The sequence below is a fragment of the Felis catus genome, chromosome E1 (assembly GCF_018350175.1).
Source record: "Felis catus isolate Fca126 chromosome E1, F.catus_Fca126_mat1.0, whole genome shotgun sequence".
Lineage (NCBI taxonomy): Eukaryota > Metazoa > Chordata > Mammalia > Carnivora > Felidae > Felis > Felis catus.
The window spans coordinates 56,314,978-56,335,060 of NC_058381.1; the positions used below are offsets into that span (position 1 = coordinate 56,314,978).

At 47.0% G+C, this 20,083-nt stretch overlaps 1 protein-coding gene across 1 annotated transcript in view; it reads right to left on the reverse strand.

The window, feature by feature from the left end:
• Window positions 1-555: 555 nt before the first annotated feature.
• The window catches only part of SRP68 (signal recognition particle 68), a 37,039-nt gene continuing 17,511 nt past the window's right edge, over window positions 556-20,083 (reverse strand). The window contains exons 9-16 of the mRNA XM_003997170.5: window positions 12,698-12,796; window positions 10,327-10,391; window positions 6,161-6,317; window positions 5,435-5,529; window positions 3,952-4,081; window positions 2,315-2,390; window positions 1,843-1,895; window positions 556-1,358 (exon numbers count right to left, since the gene is read on the reverse strand). Coding sequence (XP_003997219.2) covers window positions 1,131-1,358; window positions 1,843-1,895; window positions 2,315-2,390; window positions 3,952-4,081; window positions 5,435-5,529; window positions 6,161-6,317; window positions 10,327-10,391; window positions 12,698-12,796 — 903 coding nt within the window. The 3' untranslated portion in view covers window positions 556-1,130. The remainder of the gene's footprint in view (window positions 1,359-1,842; window positions 1,896-2,314; window positions 2,391-3,951; window positions 4,082-5,434; window positions 5,530-6,160; window positions 6,318-10,326; window positions 10,392-12,697; window positions 12,797-20,083) is intronic.

Below are 20,083 nucleotides of genomic sequence, written 5' to 3' on the forward strand. Positions count from 1 at the left end.
TACACAACATTCAACTCTAACACAGGCGGCTGATTTGTCTTCCAATCTCACTTCTGGCAATACCCACCCTCCGCAGCTTCCCTGGGAAAACACAAGGCACCGTGGGTTCCATCTTGAAAGAACAGTCTCAGGCCTTCATTAACCGCCCAACCTTCCCTTCGAGCCGCCCTAGTAGGCTCCAGGTCTGTGCCGCAGGGAAGCCAACAATGCCCGCAGTGGCTCTGCTTTCCTAAGGGATGAGTGTGCGCCCCAAAAGGGATTCAGTGGTTTCAGATACAGCTCATGTCTAAATCATTTTTATTCCTAGCTTTCTTACACTGCCTTTGGGACTTCTGCTATTGATGCTACGAAAGAAATAGAAAAGGGTCACTAAGGGAGAAAGTTTAAAAAGCATGGAAATTGATTCAAATATCATTTATGGCATCTAAATATCTTGATGGGGGGCACCTTCTTGAACACTGCCCTATCTGGCCTCGGACATGGCCGAGTTGCCCCAAGTCGGGGTACGCTTGACAGGCCGGGATGGGTGAGGACACGTAAAAAATGGGCACAGTCTCCAGCATCTTTGCCTTTTAATATAAGATTTGTTTTCATCATTTCTGAGTGTAACACATTTCTTCTAAAAATAGAGCTCTTTGCTTGTTCTGAAACTTAACTTCCACTAGGAGGTGACAGGGAATAAGGCTGACCGTAATTTTGGGGTGACGCTGCCAGTGTTTCCTGGTCACAGACCCCTCACGGACTCTGGATGCTCACAGCGAGGAGGAGTCCATTTCAAATCCATGGTACTGAAGAAACATGACAGAAAGTTCCGAGCTCCCATCCATGCCTGGCGTGGACCCACCCGAACGCGGCTGACACGTGGCCAGATGGCAACGGCCCTTCCTCCAGGAGGTGCGGACAGAGGGATCCCGCACACGTCCACCGGAAGACAGCAGGGTCCCCTTCTAGCACACCGGTTAAGAATGTAAGTGCACGAACACACGAGACATAGGGACGCAGCGCTGAGGATGTTACACTCCGGCCCTGGGCCGATGCAGACCTGGATTTAATATCATGGAACTCGCTGGGGTTTTCTCACGATACAGATGAAGAGTGAGATTCTCCCCCTGCCCCCAAGAAGAGCCTAGTTAGCTCCTGAATCCAAAGATGCCCTTGATGTATCCAGTGAGGCCACTCTTGGTCTTCTGCTCCAACTTGTCCTCGAGGGGTGGGAAAGCCACATGGTTGAGGGCCAGGTCAAAGAACAAAGGCTTGCAAGGGATGGGTTGGAAGCCTGGCGGGAAGTGCACGAGGTTGGCTTGCTTGGTCACAAGGGAAGGGTCCAAGCAGAAAGTCTCAAACCGTTCGACCAGAGGCTGGAAGGCAAATCAGAGGGAGGAACCCAGGCGTTAACCACATGCCACCAGGGGAGCGTCATTCACTACGTGCTGAGCATCCAGTTCAGAGCCTACAGGGGCTCCCTCACTTGATCCCCACAAATCTCCTATGAGGGTGCCGTCATGTTCCCATTTCATAGCGGAGAGTCACTGAAGCCTAGGGAGGGTGAGCGAGGGGTGGGCCAGGACCGGGGCACAGGCCTACCGGACGTCCCAGGCAGAGCTCCCAGCCAGTGGAGCTGCTCTGCACAGTACACGTTCCTACACCACACTACACGCTCCTTATCTGGGCCCACCTAGCTGGCGCTAACCTTACCCAAGCAGCTCTGAGGTCTCTGAGTAAAAGAAGGGAGACAAGTATGGTGTTTACTTAGAAGTTAAGGGTCCTCTGCTCTGTAACCGAGCACACATTCCTAGTGAGTTATGAATCCTACTCTTCATTCCTCAAAAGCCCCAGACGTACCTTGTTATCCTTTACTTGGGAGGAAGTCTCCGTTTGGTGGGAGTCACTTGCATCTGAAAGTTGCATAGGGACTCCGTAAGAAGAGACACTTAACACACCACAGTCACAAATGACACCTGTCACACGTATGGGTTCTAAATCCCAAGAGCCAACATGTGGGGAAGTTAGCCCTCTCCTTCCTGGGCCAAACTCTGCTAAGCACTGCAGACAAGCACATGATAAACCCAGAAGTAACATCAGCCCGGTGGAGCTCCCACGGCCGTACGAAAATTACTAGGGAGAAGAGACGGCCTAACAGTTTCTCTAAATTCTTCTACAGAGTTTGATGCCTTCATGTGGCAGATGTAACAGCAGAGAAAAAGAAAAATCTTACAGATTAACTAAAACAGTAGTGTACGGGGTGGCAGAGAGGAGGGATGGCAGCGAAGGAAATTCGGGAACATAGTCAGCAAAGCACAGGCAAGTGGCTCACCCAGGATCGCTGCCGCCTGCAGAGAACACTTCTCTGACCTCACTTGTGTGATGAGCTCTTGCACGTCAGGCAGGTCCTGTTAACGAGTCAGAAAACAGGTTCTCACGAGCCAGGGCCAGGTCAGAGACGGGCACCAAACTAACCTGACTGTGCTAAGTGATCCCACTGGTATTTTCGTAGGCTTGAGACTATAAATGGTCTGCCCTATTAGAAAACAAAACACTAGCTTGGGGTGCATGCCTGGCTCAGTCTGTGGAACGGGCAACTCAGTCTCAGGGTCGTGAGTTCAAGCCCCACTTAAAAAATGAAACAAAAACTAGCTTGTTTCAAACAGGAAAAGCTATGCCGTGGCTTAAGTAACATTGCCCGGAGAGAGTTGTGATGATAACAATAAATAAGCAGATCAGACGCTAAATGCACGATGGGCCAGGCTGTGCTGAGCAGTTCACATAACTGCTAATTCCATCTTTGCAATAATCCTGACATAACCTGCACTCCCCTTTACGGAGGAGGAGACTGAAGCATAGGGGGGCCACAGAGCAGGCTGCAGTCTCACGCCCGGCAAAATTCGGAATGATCTGAATCCTCCCGCCTCCATTCCCAGACTTAGGTCAGACGGGCATTTGTAAATGCCTCTTCCTCCTGGGATAACTGTCTGCAGAGTCTGCTTCCACATCCCAAGGACATCCCATGGTTACACTGCCACCGTGCTGGTCACACGCCCTCCCCCCCCACCCCTTCCTCTCTCTCCACCTTCACCGGAGGACCTGCTCCTTCCTGCTCGCCAGTCTGTGACTGCGACAAAACCACAAGCTCTCTGAAGGCAGAAGCCAGGTGTGCACGTTACCCTGGAACCCAGCACTGTTCTGAGGGAAGGGGCGGGCGCTTGGGGAGCAGTGGGTCCCGCCATGGGTAGTCCCGGCTTGCCTTTCCAAGTAGGCTCCACCAGTAAAATGTGCCTGGATTCCTTGGCCCCGTCAATGCTCTGATCTCCACTTCATCCCAGCAGTCCACAGCTTAAGAAGCTAGCTGTCATTCAACAAGCAGTAATACGAACCAAACCACCAGGTACTTTCCACAGGCAGGCAAGCTTCGAGGAGGTACACCCAGACTGCCCGGGGGACTCGCTAAAATGCAGATTTAAACCAAGCAGGCTTGGAGTGGGGCCTGAGAGTCTGCATTTCTAGTAAGTTCCCAAATGCTGCTGCTGGCACAGGCACACTTTGTGTGGAAAGGCTTCGTCGGTGGTTCTCAACTTGGCTGCGCATCACGATCACTGAGGGGCTTTAAAAAATCCCGGTGCCCACCCTAAACACCACACTGATTAGAACCAGCATCTCTTGGGGTGGGACTGAGCCACCTTTTAACAATCTTCCCAGGTGACTGTAACATGTAGCTGAGTCTGAGAACTGTACTTCAGCTTTATTTTAACCAGGGAATGGCCTTCCTTGTTAGCACGTGAGTCCATGTGAGGCCTGGAACGCTGCCAGGAGTTACAGCCTGCGGCTCCCGGGCCCTCGGGGACACACTACATCCCACGGCGGACCAGGCAGGACCAACCTGAGGAGGGGCCTCAGCCCCCACGGAGCCTCACAGCACAACTTCTCTGGGCCTGAAAACAAGCACCAACGACTCACCTTTAGGCTGTTCTTGAAGGCTCCGGCGTCAGAATTTACTTCATTTGCGTATTTCAGGACTCTGTCATACAGGACAAGGGCTTCGCTCCACTTCTTCACCAACACATAGGACTGAGCGATGAAAAAACACCTGAGGGGAACGGGAAAGAGCCAGAGTATTCTAGAGCAACAGTTACCTGAGATGAAGGCTTTCCTTCAAGTTAAGGCTAAATTTTACATTTGGAAACAGGTTTGTTTTTTAAATTTTTTAAATCTTTATTTATTTTTGAGACAGAGAGAGAGAGAGAGAGAGAGAGAGAGAGAGAGAGAGAGAGAGAGACAGAGTACGAGTGGGGGAGAAACAGAGAGAGAGGGAGACACAGAATCTGAAGCAGCTCCAGGCTCCGAGCTGTGAGCACCAGAGCCCGACGTGGGGCTCGACTCACAAACCTTGAGATCATGACTTGAACTGAAGTCAGTTGCGTAACCGACTAAGCCACCCAGGCACCCCTGCAAACAGGTTTCTTAACCTCAGGATCACTGCACACAAGATCCCAACTCCTCATCACTGCATAGTGATCCCGACATCCTCCATCCGGGCTCGCCAGGCTAACCTAGCCTCTTCCCTGCCACCGCCGGTGACAGTGCAGGTCCTACTCTGTGAAAGACCCACTGTCTTTCATCTACTGTCTGACTCTGCCGCTCCCAAAGGCATGTGGCAGAAGCGGGGACAGGCACGAAGGAGGAACGCTGCCTGGCTCAAATATGAAATCCACCCGCCACACACACGTCCGGGCCAGCTCGTTCATCCCTGCTCATCTTTTTCAAAACCAAACCCGAGAATCCTTTTCCGAATGGAAACTACTCCACTGGGGTCAACAGGGCCTGGGGCTGCCGGTCCCTAACAGAAGGGTCCACGCGGACCAGGAGGAGGGCTGACAAGTGCGACGACGAGGCACGCTAGAGAGTTACCGCTAGGGCATGAGAGCCAGAAGGCGGGGGCACAATTTCACAACCGACGCTATTCTGCCATCCTGTCCATGCCCATCTTGCTCCACACTGCCCACCTCCAAGTTATAAATAACATGATTCACTTAAAAACAAAACAAAACAAAACAAAACAAAACAAAACAAAACAAAACAAAACAAGAGGCTTAGCTTTCTCCCAATCCAATTCAGGTTCCGCTCTGGTTCTGTTAACTAAACCCTTCCTACACTTGTCCCTTTTCCACTGGGAGGAAGGAGGGGAGAGGAGGGAGAAGACCTTCAGCAGGGGCTCCCCCATCCCCCTCACCCCATCCAAAGAGCAAACGAGGTACACTGGAAACTCCCAGCCACCACCTTCAGCAGACGTCCCCTGAGCACGCTGGGCTAACTGTTCTGACCGCGGGCCAGGTAGGCATACAGCCAACAACCCAATCTTCTCGAGTCTGGTCCACGCTCCCAAGGCTTCCAGAGACAGCACGCGGCACAGGGGAGCCCCATCCACCTCATGGGACCTTACCTGTAAGCCTTGAACACCAGCGTCCTCAGGCCTATCTCCTTCTGGAAGGCTCTGTCCTCCTCTAAGCCAGGAAGCTGGAGCAATTCCACCAGATTCTGCACAAGAGAGGCAAGAAGAGAACTCATCAAGAGCAGGCCTCTGACTGGGTTTTTGACAGGAAACCCTGCAAAAAACACACGTGGGCAAGGAGAGCCCAGGCCAGGAATGATGGGAAGGCCTGCGAGGGGAAGCTTGGCAGCAGCCACGCCTGGTGTCACCGCCGTCCCCTCTCTGCTACCGAAAGCCCGCTTGTCCTTTACGCCCCTGCTCACATCTCCCCTCCTTCTGAGGCCTCCTGGACCAAGTCAGCTAGAGGAGGCCTCTTGCCTCCTTCATTTCAGAGCAGCTCTCTGTTTGGCATCTCCCAAAGAGGCCTGGTTTGTGTGCACGTGTCTCTTGATCTTACTCACCGGCCAACTCCCAGGGGGCCAAGCCGGCGTGGCCTCAGGGGGTCCCACGGCCTGTGGGGGAGGATCTCGCACAGATAACACCTAAGGGGTCACTGGCCTCCACACATCAGCACGTGGCGTGTCGAGGCCCAGACTGCTGAGCTGGTAGAACGAGACCCTTTTTCCCGAGACACTAACAGCTGCTGCCTGTCACACCCCCTTCACCGTGCAAAGCCGAGTCGTTCTGTGTCCAACATGCAAAGGACGGGCCCTGGCTTCCCTAGTGCCCGTGGGTCACCTGCAGGATGATGTCATAGAGGCGGATCAGATCCTGGGGCCGCGGGGAGCGCTTGCTGTCGTCTTCCGGCTGCTGCTGCAGCAGTGCCTTCTGAAGACCTTTGGCCATGTTCTCGTTCCGCTTGATGGCCGTTGACAGCTTGATGTGAGTCAGGTAGCTGGAATGTACCACACGTCAGCTCAGGTTATGCTCAGAGAAGCTGGCGTTCTGAGAAGAGCACTGGACCACAAGTTGGGACTGACCTAGGGGAAGGGCGTGGGGCGAGGGCGTGTCACACAGTAGGGCCATTTGGCCTGGGCCTCAAGCTCAAGGGGCCCACGATTCTGGCTGCTATTCAGTGGCAAATCTGCGGCGAGCCAGTATGAGACCTTACGACGAAATCTGATTTTAGCTTGAATTATATCCCCTGTTTCTTTCTTAAAGAGCCACAAAGCTACTAACTTCAGGAGTCACTGTTAGTCCTTGAGATGATCCATGGACGGCAAGCTCGTCCCTGGAGCAAGGATTAATGACGTGCTGGCCCACACTACGAGGACACTGAGCTTGCACGACAGCTGCTCCTACTCATCCGATGACCTTCTCTTCTCAGAAAATACTAAGGGACAACTTCTCTGGATGGTTATGTGTACTGAACACACGTACACACTGGAGACTATGCCTGCTTATTGTAACTGGACCGCCTGGAAAATCTCTTTTAATACTTGGGGATATAAATGTGGTAACAATCGAAGACTGTTTAAAATGTATTTAGAGGGGGAAAGTATTTGGGCCTCTAGATCTCTGTCTTACTCTGGCAGAAGACTGGAGGCATCCCTGGGAGAGGACACAGCCTGGGGACAGGCACACAGGCATAGCTGAGGTCAGGATTCCTCAGCTGGGGATTACGAGACTGTCAAGTCCTAGGTGCTTCCCCCTAGCCTTCCCCTACTCGGCTTGTAGGATAAGAGCTGCTGGTACATTCTGGGGATCTGACCCACCCAAGAAAACACCCTCCGAGATTTTGGAGTCAGGGTCCCGGATGAAAAGGCAGAACCAGAACGTCTGTAGCGAAGCCCAAGCTGATGAGCCCCACGTACAACTGGAGTTCCCACCAGACAAGGTACATTTTTTAACAGATGTCGAACACCGCATAAAGAAAACATCTAATAAGGCAAAAGAGGCCAAAACCAAGGGGGAAAAACAGCAACTTGGAAGAATCAGACTTGGCAGGAAGAAGAGGGAGGGAAAACTTTCTGGTCATAAGCTTAGAAAGAGACACTAAGCTTATGGGACACCTGGGTGGCTCAGTTGGTTAAGCATCCAACTTGATTTCGGCTCAGGTCATGATCTCATGGTCTGTGGGATCAAGCCCCCATTGGGCTCTGTGCTGACAGCACAGAGGCTGCTTGGGATTCTCTCTCTCTCTGCCCCTCTCCCACTCGTACTCTCTCTCTCTCTCTCTCTAAATAAATAAATAAATAAACATTAAAAAAAGAGAAAGAGACACTATTTTAAAAAACCAATATTCAGGGGCGCCTGGGTGGCGCAGTCGGTTAAGCGTCCGACTTCAGCCAGGTCACGATCTCGCGGTCCGTGAGTTCGAGCCCCGCGTCAGGCTCTGGGCTGATGGCTCGGAGCCTGGAGCCTGTTTCCGATTCTGTGTTTCCCTCTCTCTCTGCCCCTCCCCCGTTCATGCTCTGTCTCTCTCTGTCCCCCCCCCCCAAAATAAATAAGTAAATAAATAAGTAAACGTTGAAAAAAAAATCAATATTCAAACAATACACACAAGCTCTTAGAAATTAAAATGGTATGAGAAATGAGGAAGCTTGTAAGGAAGCCAGCTTGTAAGGGAGGGACCAAAGGAAGAGCGCGGGCCATCGTGGGAAGGGGTAGGAAATACCTAAATCCAACACACTCATGTCATTTAGAGACGTAGAGGTAAATACCAAGAGACTTTGTTTAAAGAATGATAAGGGGCAATCCCTATCAAAACAACACTAGCATTCTTCACAGAGCTAGAACAATCAATCCTAAAATTCTAATGGAACCAAAAAAGACTCTGAACAGCCAAAGCAATCTTGAAAAAGAAAACCAAAGCTGGAGGCATCACAATCTTGGACTTTAAGACATATTACAAAGCTGTAATCATCAAGACAGTATGGTACTGGCACAAAAACAGACACTCAGAACAATGGAACAGAACAGAAAACTCAGAAACGGACCTGCAAACATATGGCCAAGAAATCTATGAAAAAGCAGGAAAGAATATCCAATGGAATAAAGACAGTCTCTTCAGCAAATGGTGCTGGGAAAACTGGACAGCGACATGCAGAAGAATGAACCTGGACCACTTTCTTACACCACACACAAAAATAAATTCAAAATGGATAAAAGACCTAAACCAAGACAGGAAGCCATCAAAATCCTAGAGGAGAAGGCAGGCAAAAGCCTCTTTGACCTCAGCTGCAGCAACTTCTTACTCAACATGCTCCAGAGGCAAGGGAAACAAAAGCAAAAATGAACTATTGAGCTCTCCATCAAAATAAAAAGCTTCTGCACAGCGAAGGAAACAATCAGCAAAACTAAAAGGCAAGCAGCGGAATGGGAGAAGATATCTGCAAACGACATATCAGATAAAGGGTTAGTATCTGAGATCTATAAAGAACTTATCAAACTTAACACCCAAAAACCAAATAATCCAGTGAAGAAACGGGCAAAAGACATGAATAGACACTTCTCCAAAGAAGACATCCAGATGGCCGACACATGAAAAAATACTCCACATCACACATCATCTGGGAAATACAAATCAAAACCACAATGGAGGGGCACCTGGGTGGCTCAGTCGGTTAAACGTCCGACTCCAGCTCAGGTCATGATCTCGCGGTCCGTGAGTTTGAGCCCCACATTGGGCTCTGTGCTGACCGCTCAGAGCCTGGACCCTGTTTCAGATTCTGTGTCTCCCTCTCTCTCTGACCCTCCCCCATTCATGCTCTGTCTCTGTCTCAAAAATAAATAAACGTTAAAAAAAAAACACAAAAAAAACCCCACAATGGATACCACCTCACTCACACCTGTCAGAATGGCTAGCATTAACAACTCAGGCAACAACAGATGTTGGCGAGGATGTGAAGAAGGAGGATCTCTCTTGCACTACTGGCGGGAATGCAAACTGGGGCAGCCACTCTGGAAAACAATATGAAGGTTCTCCAAAAAATTAAAAATAGAACTACCCTATGACCCAATCCTTCTTCTGTGAAAGAAAATGAGCCATACCTTAAAAAAAAAATTAACCTGACAAAGTGATTTAAAAACGTACTATGAAAGAGCAAAGGGACAGAAAGAGTCCAGCTACATCTGAGGAAAAACCTGGCGGGGGACCTGCTCCACCAGACACCAAGGCTTACTACAAAGTCACAGGAAATCACAGTACTGGTGTGAGTACAGAAAATAAATCAGCAGAGCAGAAGAGGGTCCAAAAAAGAGCACGTGAGGAGAAAACGGATGCACGCCTGACCGAGCTGGCACTGTAGGTTAGTGGGGGAAGGATGGCACAGTCAATAAATTGTAATGGAACAACCTATCATCCTAACGGAAAAAAGGTGAAGCAGATCCTTATGCTGCACTCAAAATAAACTCAATATAGAATTAAACTTAAGTTGAAATTGAACTTAAACGTAAAAGGGATGATGGAAAACATTCAGAACACGGAGGAGAGTAACTTTAGGAGTCTGGCACGAGGAGGAGAGTGGTTACCGGTAGAAGAGAGGGAGGAATAACCAGGCTGGGGCCACAGGGAGCTCTGGAGTTACTAGCTGTATTCTCGTTCTTAACATACGACACTTAAAATTATACGGGTCACAGAATAACATACAAATGCAGTATATATACTCTTTTCCTTTTTCTTTTTTTCCGAAGTAGGCTTCACACTCAGCGCAGAGCCCAATGCGAGGCTTGAACTCACAATCCTGAGATCAAGACCTGAGCTGAGATCAAGGGTTGGACACTTAATCAACTGAACCACCCAAGCGTCCCGGTATATATACTCTTATGAGAAAACGTGCATACGTTTGTTAGTGTTATTTACTATATAATATTAAAATACACATAAACGTTATATATACTCTTTCATTCCAATGATATATTTTACTACATTGTGAAAAAGTAAAAAAAATGACAGCCCTTACCTGTGCAGGTACTGAAGATTAGATACCTTCCCCGACTCCCCCTCAAGGGAGTAATCTCTCTGTTTCTGCGGAAAGCAATAAAGGTAAAGGTAAAACAGCCGACCCTGTCCTTGGCTCTGACCCCTCATTCCATGGTGTGGTCCCCAAAGCGCCCTGGAGCACAGGCACAAGCTCTAGTAAATTAGGGATCTTTAAATATCAAAGATCTCCTGGGCATATTCTAGAACAGCAGGGCCACTCAGTTGTCACCAGCACCTGAAAACTGGACTTAAGTAAGAGAATTCAGAGTTATGGCCAGTCAGGCTTCCTGTCCACCGCTCCCAGTGTCCAGACCCAAAGCATGAACAACAGACAGTCCACAGCCCGTGGCTCCATTTTAGGGTCTGCACCTCGGATGCGCGTTCGGAGATCCAAACCCTGGGCTATCAGCTCAGCCTTTTGTGGTTGGCTGAACAATGGCTCCTACAGATGTGAACATCCTAACTCCAGGACTTGTGAAGGTGTTACCTCACATGGTAAGAGATGTGCAGAAGTTAAGGATGTCTTAATCAGCCTGGATTATCCAGGTGGGCCCAGTGTAATTACAGGCTCCTTCTAAGAGGGAGCCAGGAGGGCCGGTGACAGAGACAAGGTATTAGGGACTGAAGCAGAGGTCAGAGAGGAGTGAAGGGGCCAAGCTGCTGGCTTTGAGCATGGAGGAAGGGGCCACAATGCAAGAAATGTAGGTGGTCTCTAGAGGTTGAAAAACGCCTTCTCTGGAATGCTGAGAATGGATTCCTCCCCTAGAACTTCCAAAGGGATGCAGCCCTACGAACCAGTCTTACACTAAAGGCCATCTGAAGGTGGGAGAGAATTAGATGTGTTTTTCAAAACCACGAAGCTTGTGGTAATGTTACAGCAGCCACAGGAAACTAAGACACCTTGGTATCACCATATTTACCACACGCTGTGAGGGGTCCCTGCAACTGCTGTGGGTTCAAGGTGAACGATGGAGGGCGGGGCTCTGTATATACCTATTAAGTGGATGAAGAGAAGTATAAAATACAAAGGTGGCTTAATGATAAAGGAAACAGGTCCACAGCCTAACAAATATTTATTAATGTTTTTTACTCAAAGCACCACGGCAGACGCTAAAATATAAAGTTGCTTTTAATATGCTTATAATCTTGAAAAAACGTATTTAACAAAGTAACTATAAAACAACACGTAATATGTTAAAAGGTAATTCTTGGCAAAGTACCAAACAAAAATTACAGCCACAAGTGCTAGATATTTAGGACACAGGGAGACCTTTATGGGCCAGGACGGTGCAGGCAGGCTTCCCAGAAATGGTGAGCTCTGAGCTGGACACTGAACACCAGGGCGGGGTTTGGACAGGTGAAGAGGAAGAGGAGGGACAAGCCAGGTGTGAGCAGGGAAAGGAGAAAAGGGTAGGAATGCACGGAGGCGGGAAAGGCCTACTAACAAGATGGTGAATACAGCAGCTTGAGGCACAGGACCCAGAGGGGAGCAGCAAAGTACAATCTGGAAATGGGAAGGCCCGGAATCCAGCTCACGGAGTTGGAACTGCACTTGCTAGACCAGTGAGCTCTCAAGCAGGGTGCACACAACCCAACGAGTGTGGTATAAGAAGAAAATGAGAACTTCTACTTATGTTTACCTCATTTCTATTAAATAATAAATTATATATTTACAAATAAGCGTATCAGAGGTACATGCTCAATTTTACTTACTGGGTGCACTATTACAAAAGTTTGGAGACCACTGCTCTAGAACTGGGAGTATCATTGGGTTTTTCAGTGAGACAATGACATGGGATCAAGAAAGATCCCACTTTTTGCTACCAGCAGGAAAGACCTGGAGAACTGAACCCAGACCAAGATGGTAAAGAACAGTCAGACCTCTGTGGCAGTCTAAGACAAAAGGCTAATCGGAAACGGGGTTGGGGTGGGGGTGGGGGGGGGGGTGGACAAGTGGAGACAGAAGTCACAAAGAGAGTTAGCAGGGTTGCTGGTGATATGAAGAGATAAAAATGGTTCCAAGGTTTTCAGCCCAGATGCCCGAAATAATCACAGTGATATTAAAAAAGGGAGCACTGGAGAATTAATTACCTGGAGCTATGAACTTGAGACCAAAGGCTTAATATGAACCCATTAAGAGGAAGAGGATGGAGAGAAAAATCTCTCACTCTGATGGAGTTCACAGGCATCTGTTTGTCAGCAGACCACCATAGCTAAAAATACCATGGCTAAGAGTCCCTGCACTCAGACCAGTGGACCCCCTGCCCCACTCCCACACTGAGAATGAGACACACAGACTGAGAAGGACCTCAGCCCCGAGCAAGAGCCTGGGGCCCAGATGAGAGTCCTACCTGATCTGGCTTGAGCTCTTCTCGAACGGCCTGGATAGCGTCCCGACACTCACTGAGCATGGATTCAAACAGACGCTCCTTGGTTTCTTCGCTTTCAGCCTACACGAAGACGGAATGAAGTAAAAGATTTTCTTCTGAGTAAGCCACAGTACTCTAATGGGAGGAGGGCATAACAGTGCCTTGATTCCCATTACACATTGAACACACACATCCAAAACACCCTAAATCACAGACCATTTCAATTGTCACTCTTCTCCACCATATAAGATTTTTCTTACAGTCTTTCTCATTATTCGCATGGAAATGGAATTTTATATATATTCACATATAAATATAAAGCGAACATACTGAGCAAGAATCTGCATAACTGATCTGAAACTGTCAAACGATAGATGCTTTAAATTTTTTCCTATCATAAAACTTTCTACCACTTTCCTCCCACACTCCTACCTCTGCTCAGGACCTGCGTCTGACATCCTTGAAGCACAGCACACCCCACACTGAAACACAGCACGCCAGAACAAATGGTCTGAAACTCTACTGTGCGCCAGCAGAATTGCCCTTACAAATGTAACCCCAAGACTCGCTGATTCTGGATTTCTATTAGGTCCAAGCAAGTGAGTAATAGTGCCAACCAATACCCAATTAAAAATAGATTTCTCTTGGGGCGCCTGGGTGGCGCAGTCGGTTAAGCGTCCGACTTCAGCCAGGTCACGATCTCGCGGTCCGTGAGTTCGAGACCCACGTCAGGCTCTGGGCTGATGGCTCGGAGCCTGGAGCCTGTTTCCGATTCTGTGTCTCCCGCTCTCTCTGCCCCTCCCCCGTTCATGCTCTGTCTCTCTCTGTCCCAAAAATAAATAAACGTTGAAAAAAAAAATTAAAAAAAAAAAATAGATTTCTCTTAAGTATCATACGAAGCTCCCTTCACCACAGAAATCTTGTACCCTGATATTCCCTGTGGCTATGCTGAGGCTGACAAGCACTCCACGATAGTCTCTGTACAAGTTCAAGGGTGTGGTTACCCCTCTGCCAGCCAGCAGGGATAAGGGAAAAGTGATTCATGAACTGAGTACCTGCCAAACCACATTACCATTGTAAAGAATCTGACTGAGCAGGTAGGAATGGATGAGAGGCAGAAAGGAGATGGACTGGTGTTAGAGGCAGACCCACTGTGACTTTAAAACATCAACACTCCATTATTATATTTGACTTTCCACAGATACATCCAATCTAATCTCTTGACATTCGACTGACCTTTAAGCCCAAAAGAAAAAACCCAGTACTGCCCACTCCTTGAAGAGGCTGGTAGGGGCTTATAGAAAAACCTTTTCTTCTCTTGAGAACTCTTATGTTTTTCCTGGTTTCCCGTGAAAAAAAAAAAACAAACAAAACAAAAAACGTCCTTATGAATTACCCAATATAAATCAAACATACTTTTCTACTTATATTGACTTTCCTGTTGATCACTAACTTAGGAAAAAATCAAGGGCACATTCTATAAACCTATAAAGGCAAGCATGGCCACCACTAATTTGCTGAAGCCTGAAGAGCACTGTCCAAGAGAACTTTCTGTGAGGGGGCACCTGGCTGGCTCAGTCAGTAGAGCACATGACTCTCAATCTCGGGGCTGTGAGTTCGAGCCCCATGCTGGGTGTAGAGGTTATTTATTTATTTTTTAAGTTTTTATTTATTATTTGTTTTAACCTTTATTTTTGAGAGAGAGACACACACAGAATCCAAAGCAGACTCCAGGCTCTGAGCTGTCAGCACAGAGCCCAACGCGGGGCTTGAACCACAAACTGTGAGATCGTGACCTGAGCCGAAGTCAGACACTTAACCGACTGAGCCACCCAGGCGCCCCAATAAAACACTCCTAAGCAGCACCTCAAGTTAGCAAGATCCTCTGCAATAACTGAATCAAACCTGCTGGCCAAAGGTTTTGAAGTGTGAACCTGTGGGCTGGGGCGGCCACGTAACAGTTAACAACCGGAGTAAGACCTGTAGACACACTTGCCACCGACCATGACCATGCACAAACCCCCAGCCACACTGTTAGCAGGCAGGGTGAGCCTGTGCGTCCAGCACCGTGTTGGGGGAGGGTTTCGCCTTTTCGGGCTTTAAAAGGTATATGAAGTTAAGAGAAGAGCAAGCCTTGTTTTGCCAGCTACCTAGGAGCGGTCTGCCTTCCTGTAGAGAGAGCGTGGCTCAAGTAACTAAAACATGCAAAATGCTCGGCCTCTTTACTGCCGTGGGTCACCCCGTTCCCTCTGAGTAAGGACACCTCGGCACCAAGGTGCTGAACACAAGCAAACTTTCCCACTGCTCCCACGAAAGCCTGCGTTCCAGCAGGAGTTTTACAGAAGCCTTAAACCACATTGCAGGAAAAAGCCCACGGCAAGGGAGGGCCCGCGGTCACACAGCACAGTGACTCAGAGATCGCTAATCTCTGCAGCAGAGCTTCTCAGGGTTCGCCCGGGACTGGGCAAGAGGTCTCCAAACAGAAAGGCTGAAACGTACTTTGCTACTTTCACCCGTATTTATAAGCCTATCTGGGAGGCTAATAGCCCTGAAAAGACAATGGGACAAGATCCACCCTCCGTGGAGAGGCAGGATTCCTCAGGATCTACATGCAAACCCCTCACGTCTGCCATGGAACCAACAAGAACGTGCTCCTGTACTCAAGTGGCAACCTCCCTGCCTGAGAATCTGTGGTAGGCCTGCACCTTTTCCAGGTGTGCCTATGAGACAGAGAAACCTTAAGCCCAGAAGTAATGTGTTACTCGGACCTAATAAGCTAAAAAATTCGAATCAGTTTTTACAGAACTTGGGACACCCCAGGACGTGTTTTTCGACAGCCTCAAGACATGTCTCAGGGCCATGTACACGTGCAGAGGAAAAGCAGCTGCTGTGTATCCTGGGGTAGAGACCAGACCCCCTGCTATTCAAAAGGGCTTCCAGACTGTTTTCACTGGTCTACAAAGACTGCTGGAAGGTGGTGGTGTGACTAAGAGACTGACAAGACGAGTCTGACCACATTCTGCACTGCACCTGGAGGAGAACCAAGGGGATGGGACCAAGCCTTCCCCAGGCCACTAGGGGCCAGGAAACAACACACGGAAATCTGCTAAAGGAGGAGAACACAAACCTCCCTTAAGGGACAATTAAAAAAAAAAGAGAGAGAGAGAAGGGGACAAATGGTCTCCCTTCCACTCACACTTTAAAATATTAACCATGACCCGAGGATAAGACTCATCAAACCTGCCATCCTCCCCAAAAGAGCTGCCTGACAACATTTTCAGAATGCAACCACCAGTGACAATTCAGGTATGATTAAGTATTAACAAAACAAAACAGAAACAAATTATAAAGTAAGGCAATTATTTAGCACACGAAGACGTAAAGTCTGGCTCAGGAGACCAAGAATGTTGCAACTGGATTTTGGCAGTGGATTTATTCTCTGCTCCAGTCTTTTTGGTCTAACACTCTATCTCCCTGAATTATTTCTTCCTTCCAGGCTTTTCAGTAAACCGCTGTTCTAATATTTAAATGGCATAAAAGCTCTACAAGCAAACATCACTGGGCCTACCCAATTCTTGCATTCCAGTTCCTAGAGAGGGGCAACAGCAGTACTAGTTAAGAAACGCTCAAGACGTGCCTGGCCGGCTCAGCGGGTGGAGCACACAACTCTTGATCTCAGGGTTTTGGGTTCAAGCCCCACGATGGGTGTGGAGATTACTTAAAATCTTCAAGGGAAAAAACAAAAGAAAAGAAGCACTGAAGCATTGAAACCAGGAGTCCGCATCTCCAAGGCACAGCTCTTGGTTCCCAGGGCAAAGAACAACTCCACATAATGAGAATGGGCAAGGTGGACAGGGCCTGTGTGATATCCAGCCAAATAATCTGGCAGGGGCACAAAGGGGGAAGTGGTTCTTCTTGGGATCAACCTCAAATGGCCAAAGGGTATTTTCCATAGTTAATAACCCATGTTTGATTCAATTCAATAGACATGTAATCAGTTACAGTGCACGACCTGACATCTAAGGATTTAAGTAAACTTTATTTCATACTGTACTTGAATTATTTTATTTACCCGCTAGATTTGGTATATGTGTGACATACGACATTAGGCACTGAACTGTTTCTAATGTTAAAACCTTACCAGGATTCTCTGGGATTGACACACTTTTGTTCGATCAAGATCTTTTACATCTACCACATTATTTGAAGATCTCTGATATTCAGAAGTGACCCTAATGCACTACTGTAAGGTCCTTAATACCCAGAGATCACTGTATTCACTGCAATCAGAGCATCAACTAGGCACTTGACAGGGGCTAACAAACACTACACATCCTACAAACACTAAAATGATAAGGGAATATTATAAACTTAATGTCAATAAATTCAACACTGTACATGAAATTAATATACCCTTTTTAAAAATAAGATTCATCCAAAGGACACAAGATGAAACAAAATCTGAGTGCTTTATCTAATAAAAGAATTTTATTTGTTGGGGCGCCTGGGTGGCTCAGTCGGTTGAGTGACCGACTTTGGCTCAGGTCATGATCTCACGGGTCGTGAGTTTGAGCCCCGCGTCGGGCTCTGTGCTGACAGCTCAGACCCTGGAGCCTGCTTCAGATTCTGCGTCTCCCTCTCTCTCTGCCCCTCTCCCACTCATGCTCTGTCTCTACCTCAGAAATAAATTAACATTAAAAAAAAAAGAATTATATTTGTTTAAAACAAGCAAAAACAGGGGTGCCTGGGTAGCTCAGTTGGTTAAGTGTCTGACTTCGGCTCAGGTCATGATCTCGTGGTTTGTGAATTTGAGCCCTGCATCCGGCTGTGGTAACAGCCTGGAGCCTGCTTTGGATTCTGTGTCTCCCTCTCTCTCTCTGCTCCTCCCCTGCTTGTGCTCTTTCTCTCAAAAACAAACATTAAAAAAAATTATTTTTATGGCACAAAAACACTCAGATCAATGGAACAATATAGAGAACCCAGAAATGGACCCATAAACGTATGGCCAACTGATCTTTGACAAAGCAGGAAAGAATATCCAATGGAATAAAGACAGTCTCTTTAGCAAGTGGTGCTGGGAAAACTGAACAACATGCAGAAAAATGAACCTGGACCACTTTCTTACACAATACACAAAAATAAACTCAAAGTGGATGAAAGACCTAAACGTTAAGACAGAAAGTCATCAAAATCCTAAAGGAGAAAGCAGGCAAAAGCCTCTTTGACCTCAGCCACAGCAACTTCTTATTCAATATGTCTCTGGAGGCCAGGGAAACCAAAGCAAAAATGAACTACTGGGACCTCATCAAAATAAAAAGCTTCTGCAGAGCGAAGGAAACAATCAGCAAAACTAAAAGGCAACTGACAGAATGGGAGAAGACATTTGCAAACAACCTATCAGATAAAGAGTTAGTATTTTAAGATTTATAAAGAACTTATCAAACTCAACACCCAAAAACCAAATAATCCAGTGAAGAAATGGGCAGAAGACATAAATAGACACTTCTCCAAAGAAGACATCTATATGGCCAACCAATACATGAAAAAATGCTCAACATCACTCGTCATCCAGGAAACGCAAATCAAAACCACAATGAGATACCACCTCACCTGTCAGAATGGCTAACATCAACAACTCAGGCCAACAACAGAGGATGCGGAGAAAGAGGATTTCTTGTACTGCTGGTGGGAATGCAAGCTGGTGCGGCCATTCTGAAATGGAGGGTTCCCCAAAAAACTAAAAATAGAACTACCTTACGACCCAGCAACTGCACTACTGGGTATCTATCCAAAGGATACAGGTATGCTGTTTCAAAGGGACACATGCACCCCAATGTTTATAGCAGCACTATCAACAATAGCCAAAGTATGGAAAGAGCCCAAATGTCCATCAATGGATGAATGGATAAAGAAGATATGGTGTCGGGGCGCCTGGGTGGCTCAGTCGGTTGAGTGTCCGACTTCGGCTCAGGTCATGATCTCGTCAGCTCGAGCCCCGCGTTGGGCTCTGGGCTAACAGCTCAGAGCCTGGAGCCTGCTTCAGATTCTGTACCTCCCTCTCTCTCTGCCCCAACCCACTCGCATTCTGTCTCTGTCTCTCAAAAATAAATAAACATTAAAAAAAAAAAAAAAAAAAGGATGTGGTATGTACACAGACACACACAGACACACACAATGGAATATTACTTGGCAAACAAAAAGAATGAAATCTTGCCATTTGCAACTACGTGGATGAAACTAGAGGATATTATGCTAAGCGAAATTAGAGAAAGACAAACATATGACTTCACTCATATGAGGACTTTAAGATACAAAACAGACGAACATAAGGGAAGGGAAACAAAAATAATATAAAAACAGGGAAAGGGACAAAACATAAGAGACTTTTAAACATAGAGAACAAACAGAGGGTTGCTGGAGGGGTTGTGGGAGGGACGATGGGCTAAATGGGGCATTAAGGAATTTATCCCTGAAATCACTGTTGCACCATGTGCTAACTTGGATGTATGTTACGAAAAAACAAATTACAGAAAAAAAAATTTTTTTTAAACAAGCAAAAACAAATTTTAAAAACCTTCCCACAAGGGGCGCCTGGGTGGCGCAGTCGGTTAGGCGTCCGACTTCAGCCAGGTCACGATCTTGCGGTCCGTGAGTTCGAGCCCCGCATAGGGCTCTGGGCTGATGGCTCAGAGCCTGGAGCCTGTTTCCAATTCTGTGTCTCCCTCTCTCTCTGCCCCTCCCCCGTTCATGCTCTGTCTCTCTCTGTCCCAAAAATAAATAAACGTTGGAAAAAAAAAATTAAAAAAAAAAAAAAAAAACCTTCCCACAAGTATCAATTCATTATGTTGTATACCTGAAAGTATATGTTTTATGTCAATTACATCCCATCCCAAAAAAGAAAACAAAAAACAAAAACTTCCTACAAAGAAAACTCCAGGCCCAATATTTTCACTAGTGAATTGTAACAAGTATTTGAGAAAGAAAAATACTGATATTACATAAACTCTTTCAGAAACAAGGAAGGAAAATCTCCAAACTTGTTTTATGAAGTTGTGTGTAACCCTGATACCAAATTCTGAAAAAAGACATTATAAGCCACTATTCCTCATTAAAATCGATGCAAAATTCTTAAATACTACCAACTGAAATCCAGCAGTATGTAAAAAGTACAGTAATGTATCACAGCCAAGTGGGGTTACCTCAGATATACAAGATTGGTTTAACACTGAAAATTAACCAATGAAATTCACTATCTTAACATTCTTTTTTTTGGACAGTTTACCCATTAACTTTTTTTTAATGATAATTTAACTCTATTTTTTATTTTTTAAAATTTATATCCAAATTAGTTAGTATACAGTGAAGCAA